General features: G+C 31.6%; 1 protein-coding gene across 1 annotated transcript; it reads right to left on the reverse strand.

The window, feature by feature from the left end:
* Positions 1-2,512: 2,512 nt before the first annotated feature.
* On the reverse strand, positions 2,513-8,766 carry LOC117232781 (protein takeout-like). Its single transcript, XM_033492421.1, has 6 exons — positions 8,610-8,766; positions 7,806-7,904; positions 5,535-5,685; positions 4,595-4,731; positions 4,106-4,255; positions 2,513-2,859 (listed from the first exon to the last, which is right to left on the reverse strand). Exons 1-6 carry the CDS (start codon positions 8,671-8,673, stop codon positions 2,705-2,707), a joined length of 756 nt encoding a protein of 251 aa, XP_033348312.1. The 5' UTR covers positions 8,674-8,766; the 3' UTR covers positions 2,513-2,704.
* Between the last annotated feature and the right edge of the window lie 5,894 nt (positions 8,767-14,660).

The following is a 14,660-nucleotide window of genomic DNA, read 5'->3' on the forward strand; positions in this document are numbered from 1 at the left end:
TTCTATCTTGACCTCTTTACATCAAGACGTCCAGCAGTGTTCATTTTCTTTAATCGAGAATTTACGAGCGATACGCATTAGGGTGCATTTTATCAAAAGAGTTGCTTGTGTTAGTCTCCGGCACCACCCGTGGTGAGAGGTGATTCTAAAAAACTCCAGACAACCAGGATTAAAAGAAGTAAAGAAAAAGCGGTCGTTGCCAAAAAAAGACGCGCTTTATCGGATATAAACGATGCTACGGAAAAATAAGATACATCAATGGGTTCATTATCGATTCGGCATCGGAATTGCTCAATTTGCCCGTTCTGGGACCTACATATGCTTTTGCTCGGTCGAAGTATCTCGGAATAATATCATGTAAAGATGTTGTCTTATTTGTAATTTGTGTCTTGATATATAAAATTCAGTCTTCCTTTTTTCCATGAAAAATGTTCAAATATACAGTGCCGTTCAAAACTTTGCAATCACTCTAATGTATGAAATTGAAAATAAGATTGAAAACTATGTAATTGAATATGTGCATCGCTTTAAACGGTGGTCTATTAGAATGATTTTCTGATTTTTCCAAGTAGTAGTTTTTTTGTCCCTTTTTAATACCATAAGAGATTTTCCAATTCGAAATTATTTGGATACACAGTAAGGAGATATAATATTCCATTAGATAATAAACTGTCCATTTCGTTTACTGTTAAGTATAGAAGATGTAATATTATAATTTTATTGTAAAATAACATATTATAAGATGATGCTATATAATGTTATATTATTAAGTACTACGTAATGTTACTTGTTGATTTATATGTATGTTGACTATTAAATGCTAGTTGAAAGTATTAAAGTTGGTAAAACGAATCCCTGAATTTTTTATTGAAATGTTTCGAACATTATCGATCGGTAAGAAATCTGATAAAACTTGGTATTGCGCGAATGGTAACGAAACAGAACTGAGAAGAACCGATTGATCGGTATTACCTCGATCGATAATATAGAAATTTAAAGACTCCCTTGCCTTTGCGATAACTAGACGACAGTTCGTAAAGATTTATGTAATCGTTCTGTGAGAGATAGATGGTGCGTGGAGTACGCTTATTTTTAAGTTTTTTTTAAATCTTAGTTTTAACTCTCAGTTTAGACAAGCAACGTGGAATGCGTACTTCTTAATTTTAATTAATTTCAAAATAAACGTTTATATTGTCAGCACTTGCCATGGGATACATTGTGCGCACTTTTCGTACAAAGATACGTTATTTCACTTAGAGTGAAAAGTTAGAAGTTCCTTTATGTAATTCGTTTAAATATTAAATTACTAAATGGAAAAATTGATTTAACAGAATGTCTATAGTTCCATTTCTTAAATTTCGCTTCAAGTAGATTAGTATCTATTTACTTCTAAGTAGGTTTTAGTTCTAAGATTTACTTTCTCATTTGTTAATTTTAATCTACCTCTTGATTTTAAGTCTCATTGTTGAATGATGGCGGGATAACGAGGGATTTATTTTTTGTTTTAAGTTATAGCTTTAAACCTTACTCATAAATCTTAATAAGATTGATTCCAAATTTGATTACCATAACCACAATAATCACGTCTCATATGGAAACACACGCTAATGCAAAACATAATATGCATAAAATTTTGCTATAGTAAATATTGAAATACTTTTGTGAGCCACTGTATACAGAAGTATCTATATCCACTTTTAACCAATTTCAGTGATCGAATTCGATATATGTTTGTAACAACTTTTTTGAATAATGCTCATTATTCTAAATCGTAGACGAATTAGATAATGTAAAAACAAATTTAAAAACTATTGATTGTATTCTTTACCTGACATTTAGATGAACTGTTCTCGCTTCTTCTTGTTGTACCTTCTACGATTCTTGTCTAACCATTCCAACTAACCACTCTAAAACTGACGCTTCTACATTATATCTCAATACGATAGATCGATCGCGAAAAATTATATCGATTATTGATTAGACATCGCGATATATAATTGCGTATTTCGTCGTTTCACCGGCGCTGTAATCTTTAGTTTAAAGATGTGCGCGCATTTCGTACATTGTCTAATTTAAAGCAAAAAATTAAAAAAATAAGTAATATATATCTAGAGAACATATTTATATCAAGTTAAAACAGTCTTTATATCAATAAGGTCTTTGTATGAAGACATTTGAAGTATAAACGTGTTTAGACCTTGAAAAGACAAGTTTTGACTCACTCTACCTGTTACTCATTCCATAAACTATAAACCATGTTACCACTTAAATCAGTCTAATCATCTTTTGCTTTTAAACGCGACCTTCTCTTGTTAGCTGGAAGAAGATCTTGATATTACGAGCTATTAATAATGGCACCATATTTCTAATCATCAACGAAAATAAAATTGTTCATACAAGAACAGACAGTTTTTAAATTACGACTTTAGATTACGACTTTCAAATAATTACACCTAGAAAATAGGATCATTAGAATGTTAGTTCAAATAATTTACAACAGTAAAGTATGAAAATTAGTAAAAATTGTCTTTTATTAAGAAAAAGGAAATATACAAACACATTATTACGTGTCCTAAACATTTTTTACACGTACAATATGTACAAATTTTTGGCATACTCGCATAATTTTTCTTTGCGCTTTTTTACACGGAAGGGGGCTTAATTATTCCCGCGTGCAAATAGAATGATGGAAACTCTTAGTAATTTACTCCGGCGGGAAGATTTTGTTCAGTGGCACGCGACTGAACACCTCGTTGCTGAGTTGGGTGAAAACTTGACTGAAAGTTTCCTCGTAGGGGGCCTGGAGTTCCTTGAAAAGCAACTCGGAATTTTCATTGATGAAGTTGTTCAATTGTGGTCCTACAAAAGAAGAAGAAGGCAGGTGAAATATTAAATTATTAGATATGTAATTCGAGGTCACAATATTCAAGTCTTCGAAACTCGTGTAAGATTACAGAAATTTTCAATGACAACAGAATCACATCAGTCTAGGTTATATTTTTGTTAGTTTATTAGGTTAATTATTCCATTTCTTTAATCATCTTAAACGTATTCTTTTCCATAAAATGTAATCCAGACCTAACCTCATTTAACCATAATGTTATCATAGATAAAATGTCATCTGATACAAATTTTATTTTAATATTGCCATCCTATAATAAAACTATCACACTGTTACGTTTAATCGCTGCAAACGATTTTTTTTACTTTTTATATAAAATATTGAATTTCATTCGTGATAGCATTAACCTAATTTTGTTTTATGACAGTCATAGAGGTAATAACTGTCATTAATTAACAATTCTGTATGGTCTGCTATACTTTGTATAATCTAACTTAGAACTGAATAAATCTAATAAATAATGCATCATAGCATCGATAAGATAGAAGAAGATATTTATGTTAGAATTTCCATGTAATCATGACTGACTTAGAAAAAGATCAACTGTAAAGGTGAACGTCGTACATAATCATAAATTTATAAGTCTATGCACACGACGCATTATTCTTCTTTCATTCGAAACGGTGACCTCGTAAGATAAATAAGATCATATTTCTATTTTTGTGAGTAGCATAACAAGTATCATTATTGTAATCTGGTCATAAACAATGATTCTAATGAATGGTTTTCCTATAATTTTATACAAAATTGTGAGTCACGATGCATTGGAAATGTAAATACTACATTAGAAGTTTTCTATAGTATTATTAGTAGATTATCAAATTGAATGTATTTATGAAAAATGTATTATTCGAATTATGAATGATTCAAGTAGAAAACTTATACCAAAGAAATCCAAACGGAAATTATTTGGAAAATTATGTAGCTTTTATCTCACTAAAAGTCCCTAGAAACTCATCGTTGTAAGTTATAAAATTGCTCTGACAAATTCACAAATTAGTTAAATTGATCGTTCTGGTAGCTGTAATATTATTACGCAAAAATGTATAAAAAATTCGGCTTTTAGTTAATATTTGATAAATGAAAAATTGAAATTTGTATAGACATGCACAGTAATTAGTACGTTTCTTGTTCGTAAAGGTTGATTAATATGCGCTAATAAATAAGGATTGCTGCTATTGTATGGTGATTTTTGATAAATACCTAGTATCTTGTCACCATTGAAGAGGTTGTCGAACTGCAAGTTGATTCGAGCAGGACTGAATTTCACTCCGTATTTCTTGATTTTCAAGTAAGTCTCTCCGTTCTTTTCATATTTCTCGCAGGATATTTCGTTATGCGATTTCAAGTCATCTAAATATTTGCATAAAAATAATGATTGAGAAAACATTATTCATTATTTATATTTATCATTTAAACGCAATAGATATAGATTTCTATAGATACAGGAAGAAATACAAATCCTAAAAAACGGAGAAAAGAGAAGAAAATATGAATAAAAGGAATTACAAAGATGGGAATAGACGAAAATTCAATTTTTATAGTTTTGAAATGAATTGATGTCGAAGAGATAGATTTCTAAAGAAGCGAAGAGGTCGTGAGGAATTTGAAAACGTTGTTTATCATCTACAATGTTAAGTTTTTTAAATTATAAGATGTAAGTAGATAATATATCAGCAAAAATATATTTACACATGGTGATGTTTGATCTTCCAGATCCTTTCACAGGCAAGAGTAACACTTTTCCTTCGATCTTGTAATCGGCGACGAAGTCTACTTGCGGATTGAGCGAATCAGACGTCAATAAACATCCATTATCCACATCTAAGCTAAAAAACGAGCGTTATCGTTAACCATCGCCTTGTATCGAATTGTAAGTTTCATGTCAACATTGTATTTTTCCTCAATGCGTATAACGTTTTTTTTTTCTTTATTTACTGACTATTTTGCAATTTATGGAAAAATATTTCATCTCGTTTAAAAGATTATGCGTTTATTATCATTTACGATGTAAAGTAACTTCGATACACGTTTCGTGCAATATCTGATAGAACAATCTACCGAATTATATTTTGACGCGTTCTTGAATTTTTCTAGTTTTTCTACTTTCAATATCATTAAGTCTGTATATACTCTCATCAATTTAGAATAAATCCTTTTATTGGTTCGGTTTTTTCGAGTTCAAGTTTGATTTTAACGAACAGGACACAACTTTCAATTTCTACCAGGCGTTTCTTTCTCTTTTTCCTTGTTACTTTATTGTGCATCGTACCGGTTCTGCCCATATTTGGCCGATACTTATAATCCTAGCACATGATACATTTCTTTCCTTAAATTATTATGCAACCGTTCTACTGTGTTTACTTATTTTTATTCGATTAAACTTGTTTACCAAACAGTCAATGCAATTCTCCATAATATTATATATAGTACAATTTTTTAATTATGAATCTTAATTATGAACTTTTAATTATGAACGTAATTTCTAATAACCAATCCCATTAAACGTACTTATTCTGCTAAACGTCACGAAGAAGAAGTTCGTTCGCCGTAAAATATTTTCTAATTCTCGGAAAGCAATTAATTGTCTAATTATTGAATATCAAATAAAGCAAGCCTTTTTTCAACTTACTGATGATTGTAGAGTTTAATACCCTTCGTAAGGCCATATAACTTAATATTCTTATATTCCTGCTTCAAAGTAACCGATCCTTGTGTTCCACCGATACTCACGCTGTCCACGGCCAATGGTTCAATCGGCAAAATCCTTAAACTCTTCAAGCCTGCAGAAGAAATTCATCTTTAACTTCGGTTCAATCTGCGATCTTTAACTTTCTTTTTTATTTTTATTGAAAAATGTTTCAAACACTTGACTTAATGATTATACGATCGTATAATATGACAAAGAACCAGATATATAGTACAGCATTCTTTTAACTGTTTTAAAAACCTAACGTAATAAATAAAATTAGGTTTAAACATAAGTAACATAATTTGCCCACAAAGGATGGAAACGAAGTTCGTCCAGGCAGAATTAATAAATTCTTTTAATCGCATGATCTCTCTAGATAGTCAATCGACCGGTCACTAGAAACGATTATATAAAAGTTCTTCCTGTTGCAATTGCAGCCAATGAAAAGCACAGTTGCCGCATTTTCCACTTTATGTAAAAAGAAATAAAACTCGAATAGATGTATATTTTAGTTGGCAAGAGTAATAACGTGTACTTCGCTCTGAACATTTTCCGCGTGTAATCATTTTTATTCTTCTTTTACATATTTGCATAAATACATAAGGTTTGTAGTTTAATTGTCAAACGTCAAAGTCTAAGCAAATCTTCACAACTGCTCCGCAGAAAATTAAATTATTCTTCACTGAAATTATTAAACCCTGTGTCTTTGTTCAACTGAAACGAACGATACCGAAATTGGAGAACTTTCAGAAAATTGTTAGCGAAAACAGTCAAAATGAAAATATCAAAATTATTCATTTATATGGATAAGATCTTTGTATAATAATTGTTCCAATACTAACCGTCTGTATGAGAATGAAAAAGGGTGCGTTAAAATTATTTTATATTTCGAGAATTATGTTTGAAATTATGTTAAGCACTCAATGTTTTGGATCTTATGAACGAGAGTATGTATACAGGTGAACACGTGTGTGAATTTTGATTGGGGATCCAGAAAGCGAAGGGAGTCAACTTGAGTCAAGGAGAACCTCTGTAAATTGCCACACGTGATTATATCGGAGAAACTAATGCCAGTTTCAAAGAAACGCAACGTGCATTGCTCTTGTGAAATCAACAAGAAATTGTGCACAACGTTTACCGATGCATCGAAAATTGTGACAAAAATGAAAAGTAGCAAAGGGATCAAAGTCTGTTTCAATCGATTCTCTGTCTAATTTGAATCCGTGGAAGATATTTTTCTTCAGGTTTCTTTGGACAAACTTGCAAATGTGAGAAATGGTTGTTCAATGATACAGGTTTCTCTCCTGCGTTCCTATGAAAAGTTTTAGCCTCTAGTGAAACCTGTAGAAAACTGAATATCAAATACTAATTGTACTATTTATAAACAAAGACATATTTATTATTAATACTTTCAAAGGTAAGAACAAAAATTTAATAATCAATTCTAATGTTGCCATCTTAATTGTGAAACTAGCAGAGGAAATTAACTATTTGATGCTGATATTTGTAATTAAGTAACATTTATAATTAATAATTTCCTCCAAAAGGAATGAAAACTTAGCCTATGATGTTGCACTTTCGAAAATTTAAGATTGAAGATATCGTGCGTGGAGGGAGATAGTAAAAATATCAATGAAAAATGATTGTCTGCTAATAACATTCATAATATATAATTTCTTTAAAGAAGGGGATGAAAATTTAATAATTCATTTATGATATTACTAGTTCGACTTAGAGAAGAAAATAGAAAAAGAAATGAAAAAACAGATACTATCCTTTCAATGAAAATTGCGTTGGATTAGGAGACCACGATCGGTCAGGTGAAATGGTTGCATAATTGTACAAATAATAAATATACTTATGCTCTCGGTAATGACGATAATTATTTGAGTGGTTGATTCGTCTTTCAGAGGATAGACAGTAGACGATATCTCTATTCTATATATATATTTCTATTAACCAAATTGGTTTTTGCGGCAGAAATTGAAATTAATTCGATGCATAATGTTTGACGCAAATATACCACGTTCCTTGCTAATGATCAGATAGCATATACGTAAGAATATTTTACAAATATTCCTAATGAGGAATAAAAGATTCTTACACTGTCGTAAGAGTTTCTATACAGAAAAAAGCAATACAGGATGGATACAGATCAAAATAGAGATCAATTTTCCAATTTTTTGATAAAGAAAAAAGGGTAATCCTTACCTCCAGTCAATGAAGTCACAACATCTGTAACAGCCGTGTCCAGGCATTTGGTAAGCTGTTCTGCTGGCAATGATCTGCTACATACCTTCCAATTGCTTGCTACAAGAATTAACGAAAAACAAACAAATAAATGAATGATACATACTGAGACTGATAATGAGGGAAAAAATGTCGCATGCAACAGTTACGTAAACAGTTACTGCATTGCAGTGGATCCAATAAAGTGCAACACCAGTTACGAAGCCGATCTGAAGCTCGGAATTGACTTTCTCTTTCAGACCGTGATCATGTCTCCATGATCTGTAATGATTTTTCGATTGGAAATCTGAAATGTTTCGTCCAGATTCAATAATTTCATTGTTTGCTCGCGGCACAAATTTCTTTTTCATCGACACTGAGTTCGATACTGACGTCTCTTTGGATCCACTCAATGATTCATACGTTTCTACATACATGATATTTGATTTTTCTTTAGTTAAAGTATTAATAAGTGTTAGAAAATTAGTCTTTTTACTTTAAAGTGTTTCATTGTATCTTATATTAATTTTTTTATGGTTATAGTAAATTTCATTGTTATTAGATGGTCGTTGAGGACAGATCACACGGAGTTTGTTCGAATACAGAAAAATAGCTAAAATGTTTGAATTATTTTACAGCGATTTTCTTTCTTTGTACTTTGGAAATCGTTCTAAGCCAAGGACGTGTAGCGGAGTGTGTAGCAAAGTGTCGTAAGTTAAGAATTGTCAGCCAAACGTTGTAACAACAAACAAAGAGTCGTGAGTGAAAAATACTGAAGCTACTTACGCAGATCGGTGGCGATGACCATGGTCAATGACATGACCACGATGAGCAACTTGATTATCGCCATATTTCCCGTGAAAATTTCTATTAGATTGCTTAAAGAAGTGGTTCACGATGATCTTCTCCGGATTGAAAATGACTTCGGACAGTTGAGTGTGAACTGAAGGAAACAGTCATTGATGCAGTCTATTTAAACAGCAGGATCGCCCCACTACCACTTGGCTGATCAAGTACGCGTGCCTCTTCTCTCGAAATTATGCAAAAACGAAAAAACCCATTAAAACAATACCTAAGGATATACAAAGTAGTTGCGACACATAAGCTCTAAATGTTCAATATGATTCGTTGTTGTTGTTATCGGAAATTCCATTCCAATCTTTGATCTAAATCACTACAGTACCTAAAACTCTATCCGATGCAGTCGATGGACAAGATGTGGACAATTGTATTTACAATTGTAATTAATTTTCACGTAATTGAAGAAAACAGAAAAATTAATTGAAATGTATAAACAACTGAGGCAAACACTTATTCATACAAGCAGTGTATCGCGTGTTCTGACATCGGATAGTAGAGGTCCAGGAACACATTCGATAAATCGGGCTTTGTGATGACAGTTCGGATAAATGGAGTTCTACTATATTTATCTACGTGCCTTCATTCAGTAACTGGAACTGTCGTCAGTGGTCTATGTAGACTGGAACTTTTTTCCTTTTTTCTTTTTCTTTGTCGTTTAGATTTATTGTACAGAATCTTAATCTTAGATTCCATTATTAAATCTTCTCACTTTCCTTTTTGTTCTTGCTTCTTTCTTTGCTTTCCTATCTTTCTATTAACAATCTGTAAACAGGTGTTTTAATAATTTAGCTTTAGGGATTCTTTTTTGTTTATACGTGACAATACACGTTTTTCGTTTTCCAAAAACAACTCTAATTTTACTAACTTTCTTGTCTTGTTTCTTCTGAGCTTCCCTTCTTTCTTTGTCCCCTCTTGTTTTTTTCAGATCTATAATGTAAATCGTGATTCTTTGTTTCCTTCTACGTTTTCTCTCTATTATATTTCTTTTTAATTTTGTCTTTCTTCTTTCAATCGTTTCTGTGTTCACATAGAGATGTCGGTGTAGATGATTGTAGAGATGGAATGTCGGTTGTGAGTGCAGTTGCTGTTTTATCCGCTCGTTGAAAGCGTTCACTTTAAAAGTAAAAGTATTTTGCATATGCAGGTTTGTCCCTTATCGATATTCCTCGTTCCTTCTTTGCGATGAGGGGAACAACCTACTCCTCTAGATATTCTCTTGACAGTTTTCATGGTTCAATTACTCTACGATGCTCTCTTGAATTTATTGATTATAGGTAATTGAATAGGTATCATGTTTAAGTACATATTTACAACTAATGATATATTCAGTTCGAATTACTCAGAATGGAACTTACTAGAATTTCACAGAAATCTTTGGTAGGATACAGATATTTGGTAGGAAGCTGACAATTCTGTGTTAATTATCTGCATGATATATTGATAACATTATAAACTCATTTATTTAAGTGCCGTAATTTTCATATTTATTTGCAATTTCAATAAACCACATCATTTAGTATCGATTTTACATGCAGAATATATTACATCTATTTAGAAACAAGTTTATCTTTATTTGAGTTTAAGCGATCATAAAAAGTTGTTTATTTGCTAGAATGCTATCTTACCACTAATCGATAACCACTTTTATCATTATCATCAGCAAATCTTTTTAAGGTAATAAAATATCAGAAAGTCGCAGACAATCATAGTCTACAAAAACTTTTGCAATATTTCAGATCTCAGTTCTCCAGCGCGATAAAAGTCTTATATGGAGCGTCGACGCACTCGGTGGACGTTAAAATTTTCCTTTCATCTGCATCTCGAATAGAAAACTCGAGGAAAAAGTCTCGCGGATGGCTGAGACGGAATTGCTCGAAGTGAACAGCGGCCATTTAGAGGCAACAAAGGGAACAACAAAGGGATTCTAAAGAGCTCGCTATTAACAGCCATCCTGTACGCCTGCCATCGAATCAGAAGAAAACAACCGTATGCAACTATGTTGATCTGAAAAAGAGCAATATTTGGCGACAAATATAGTCAGAAATGTATTTGTTAAATATTGTAAATCTTTTAACATTTTGAAAGATTCAAATTATCGTTACAAATTACTCTGAATTAGCTATAGGTTTGGTAATTCAGTTAGATAAAAAGTATTTTCAATAGCAAGACACATTAAGGAGTATATGTGAAAATCAATAATGAGCTACCTAAGTATCTTCTAAAACTTCTAAAAATAGTAAAGAGAATCTCTGTTCGAAGTTCAAGAGATGGGTAGATATTAATTGAATTTTAATATCTTTTTTTTTCTTAGGCAATCCCAATTTCTCGTTCGAAAGTTCATATAAACCAAAATTAAATCATAGATTATTTCTTCACTACTTAACTCTACTTTATTCTTTTCCTAAGAACATAATTCTTTGATCCAATGATAAAATCATTCCCCTGCTACTTATTTTTTACGCTTTTACATTATTAATCTCCTCTTTTTGCGATGAAATTGTCGACTTTGTTAATATTCACGTGACATTGGCTGGATATTGTCAACCAAGACCTAAATCGATAACATTCGTTCGATCGTTCGATCTTTGAACGAAGTAAACGCGTTCATAAAATACGTCCTTGATAAGATGTGGATGATCGATTAAAAATGCACATGATTTCCTCAAAAACAACTAAGGTTACGCGTTCACGGTCGTCGAGGTTCACTGCTTCGAGGCTTACTGCTTCGGGGTTCACTGATCTCGAAACCGGCACAATTTTCGCTCGAGAGCAAGTTTTTACTTTCGTTGAATACGAAATGTATGAAACATTTAATACATTTAATCGGTAATCATTAAACTATTTTAACTGCTTGTTACTACTGACTGATATCACTGACTTATCCGACTATAAGACTATGATCTATTTAATGGGAAGATATCTAGAATTTCATCCAATGACTTTCTAATTCGACAGAAATATCTAAAAATATTGAAACTAGAAGGACTTGCTTCGCCTGTTAGACATTGTCATGGCCAATTTAATGTTTGCTTATGTCGACGAATAAGTAATTTCCGTGTAGCGATAACATCTAATAATATTTTGAAGGTTTTGACGTTCATCCGTAAAAAAAGAAAAAAAAACGAGTAAAAAGAACAAAGATTATAATAGCAGCAAATAAAGTACGTTACTGACATCAGCAATTAGTAACGCTATAAATTGTAAATTTTGAGCGATGCTTAGCATGTTCGATTGCTTGTTCAAATAACGACAGAGCCGACAAAGAACTGAACGACTGCTAATTTAGCTAACGCAGATTTTTATGGAATTCATAATTCGTCAAGACAGACGAATGCATTCATAAGTTTTTACGATTGTTTTCTTCTCTTTCTTTTTTACGAATCTTGATTAGATTCGACTATTTCATGACGTTTAAAAAGAAACGTTAAATTGCCATTTTGGTTTCGTAATCGTAAAACAATGCAATTTTATCTCAAGATCTCTGCGAGTCAAAAATGTCGAAGATCTAAAACTGTAGTTCTATCTAAAATTTTAATTGTTTTCATCTGTTCCAGAAACACATTAATAATGATTGTATTGTAACGAAAGTGTAAATAATTTTCCGAGAAAGCGCGTTTTTAGTTTCTTTGTTAAGTCAGGTATAGAAAATTCGACGGATGTGTCTTGCGTAATAACACAAGGGAACAATAATATAATAATAATAATGCAAGGGAATAGTAGAATATATTTTATGAATAAATTATATGATATAAACGTGAATGACGCGATTCGGCGCATTAATGTAGTTCTGTATGTTAAATGAACTACGTCGCAATCTCTTCTACCTTTATTCTACCGATTAACATTTTGTTTCGTGTCGTCGATTGTCAGCATATAGTATCATAATAATCAATGTTTATAATGAATTTACATTCGTCTCGAACCATTAGATTAGATCATGAAACTTGTAGCCATTTACATGAATATGAAAAATCAACTACATTAGAATGAAGCGGTTAAAGCAAGAAAAGATCGATGAAAAACGAGAAAGACAATAGATAATTGGTATGCGTAATCGTAACCAATTTGCTGAAAAGAAATCTGCAATTTAGAAACACAATTGTGATTTACTCGAGTACAGTTGTTATGCAATAATAATGTCTTCGTTACTTTTATAACGCACACTCTTTGTGCATTCAAAAGAAAAAAAGGAAACGAGCAAAGAACAAACATGTTCTGAAAAAAAGACGAATATTTGATTTTTCACTATATATATTCGCTATTTCTTTAATGATTGTTTTTTTAGATATTCACGAGACAAAAAGGAGACGCAGTAGAGATAAAAACATTCCGTGAGAAATACGATATCTGGTTTAATATTATGTGTATTCATTATTTCTCTAATGTATACCATTTCTATGTTAAAAAGAGGGGAAGAACTAGGAAACCTCCGAAAGAAGAATATCTTTAATTTAGTATTTCCAATTGATAAAATCTTTATCGCCATCAACGATCAATTTATTTTACTTCGCTCATAGCCTTCTCTCTTCATCATTAAGTCAATGTTTATGGCTCTGTGACCCTGAATCTTCATTTCAAAATGTCTACTTGTGAATAAAATCCTAAACTTCCTGATCCCTTCTCCTAATTAGCTTGTATGTTTTTATTAATGAGAACAACCACGAGAACTATAATTATTCGCATATAAGTAATCGCGAAAATATTAATTTGTTATGAATGGGAGGGTAGTATTAAACGATTAAAAAATTATTCATAATTTTAAGAAGAATAGAAGGACGCCTTTAGATGGTGTAGAAGTAATTTCTGATTTTAAAAAGTTAGAAACATTCACGTGATATCATTTGAATGATATGCAAATGATGATATTGAAATGATATTGATAGCAAATGATGACTGAAATGGGTAGGAGACAGATAAAATTAAACATTTTTTTACAATTTTTTTTTTTACGTTTTTTCAGACACAAAATATCTGCAATAATGAATACCCACAAGGGCAATGAATCTCAAGTGCACTTCTCGTTTCGTGTTTTGCTGCCGTTTAACGAGACGAAATGATCGTTAAAATCATGATGTCGTCAATCATGAGAAATTACTGTTGGTGTAAAATGACGAACTTTTTTCATCCACGTTCTTGCTGCATTAAATTAATTAATTATTGGCTACGTCTTCTCCTTCTTTCGCCTGTGATTTCTGTCCAATTGTGTGTAATTATTATATGCATTAATTTGTATTTAGAAACCCGTGGCACCAAAAATTCGTATTTCTAAGGCTTTAAAGTTGAAAATTTGCTATGTAATTGCAAATTAGATAATTTTCGATATAAACTTAAAATGGATTGTAAAATTCAAGATTTTAAATTTCCAACTTTCCAATATCATCGATTTCAATTTTTAAATATCGTTAAAGCTCGAAACTTTTAATAGTAGATAATGAACTGTAAAATTAACCGTCCGATACACGATAAAACGCGTTCCATCTTCGTTCGCCAGTTCCTAAACTTGGAACCTTCATTTAGAAACGAAATTTTCACGATAAAAATAGACTGATTGTGTACTACGCACAGATGCACGAAATTACTAATTATTGAACTTCGCTTCGTAAACACAGCCCGAAGAATAGTCTCTTTTCTTCTATCGGCTCTTGGGATAAGCACGCGATTATTTCTCAACTTCTTTGTCCGTTGAGAAATCGAGAAACCAGTTTCATGTGTAAGAGATATTTTTCCTCGATGGCGTTAATCTTTCGGTGAAATCGATATTTAATGAGTCTAGCAATGCTCGTCAGGTTCAATGTTCTTTGAACGAATATTTAATTACTTCCGTCGTCATTCAGATTTTCTGTCATTATTACTCACTGTATCATTGTGTTTTATTATACATAAATTCCGAGAAAATATTTTATTTCATTCAATTTTTACATAGTCTCAAATTAGAATATCTAAACAATTAAAAAATGAATTGTTTACAAGAATTTC

Source organism: Bombus vosnesenskii, unplaced genomic scaffold (genome assembly GCF_011952255.1).
Source record: "Bombus vosnesenskii isolate JDL3184/JDL3185 unplaced genomic scaffold, Bvos_JDL3184-5_v1.1 scf7180000013293, whole genome shotgun sequence".
In the NCBI taxonomy this organism is placed as follows: Eukaryota; Metazoa; Arthropoda; class Insecta; order Hymenoptera; family Apidae; genus Bombus; species Bombus vosnesenskii.

Coding starts and splice junctions, on each gene's coding strand:
- LOC117232781 (XM_033492421.1), bottom strand. CDS start 8,673: ATGGCGATAATCAAGTTGCTCATCGTGGTCATGTCATTGACCATGGTC. Junction 4,256..4,594: donor AAGATCAAACATCACCATGT/GTAAATATATTT, acceptor GCAAATATTTAG/ATGACTTGAAATCGCATAAC. Junction 2,860..4,105: donor CAATGGTGACAAGATACTAG/GTATTTATCAAA, acceptor CTTCTTTTGTAG/GACCACAATTGAACAACTTC.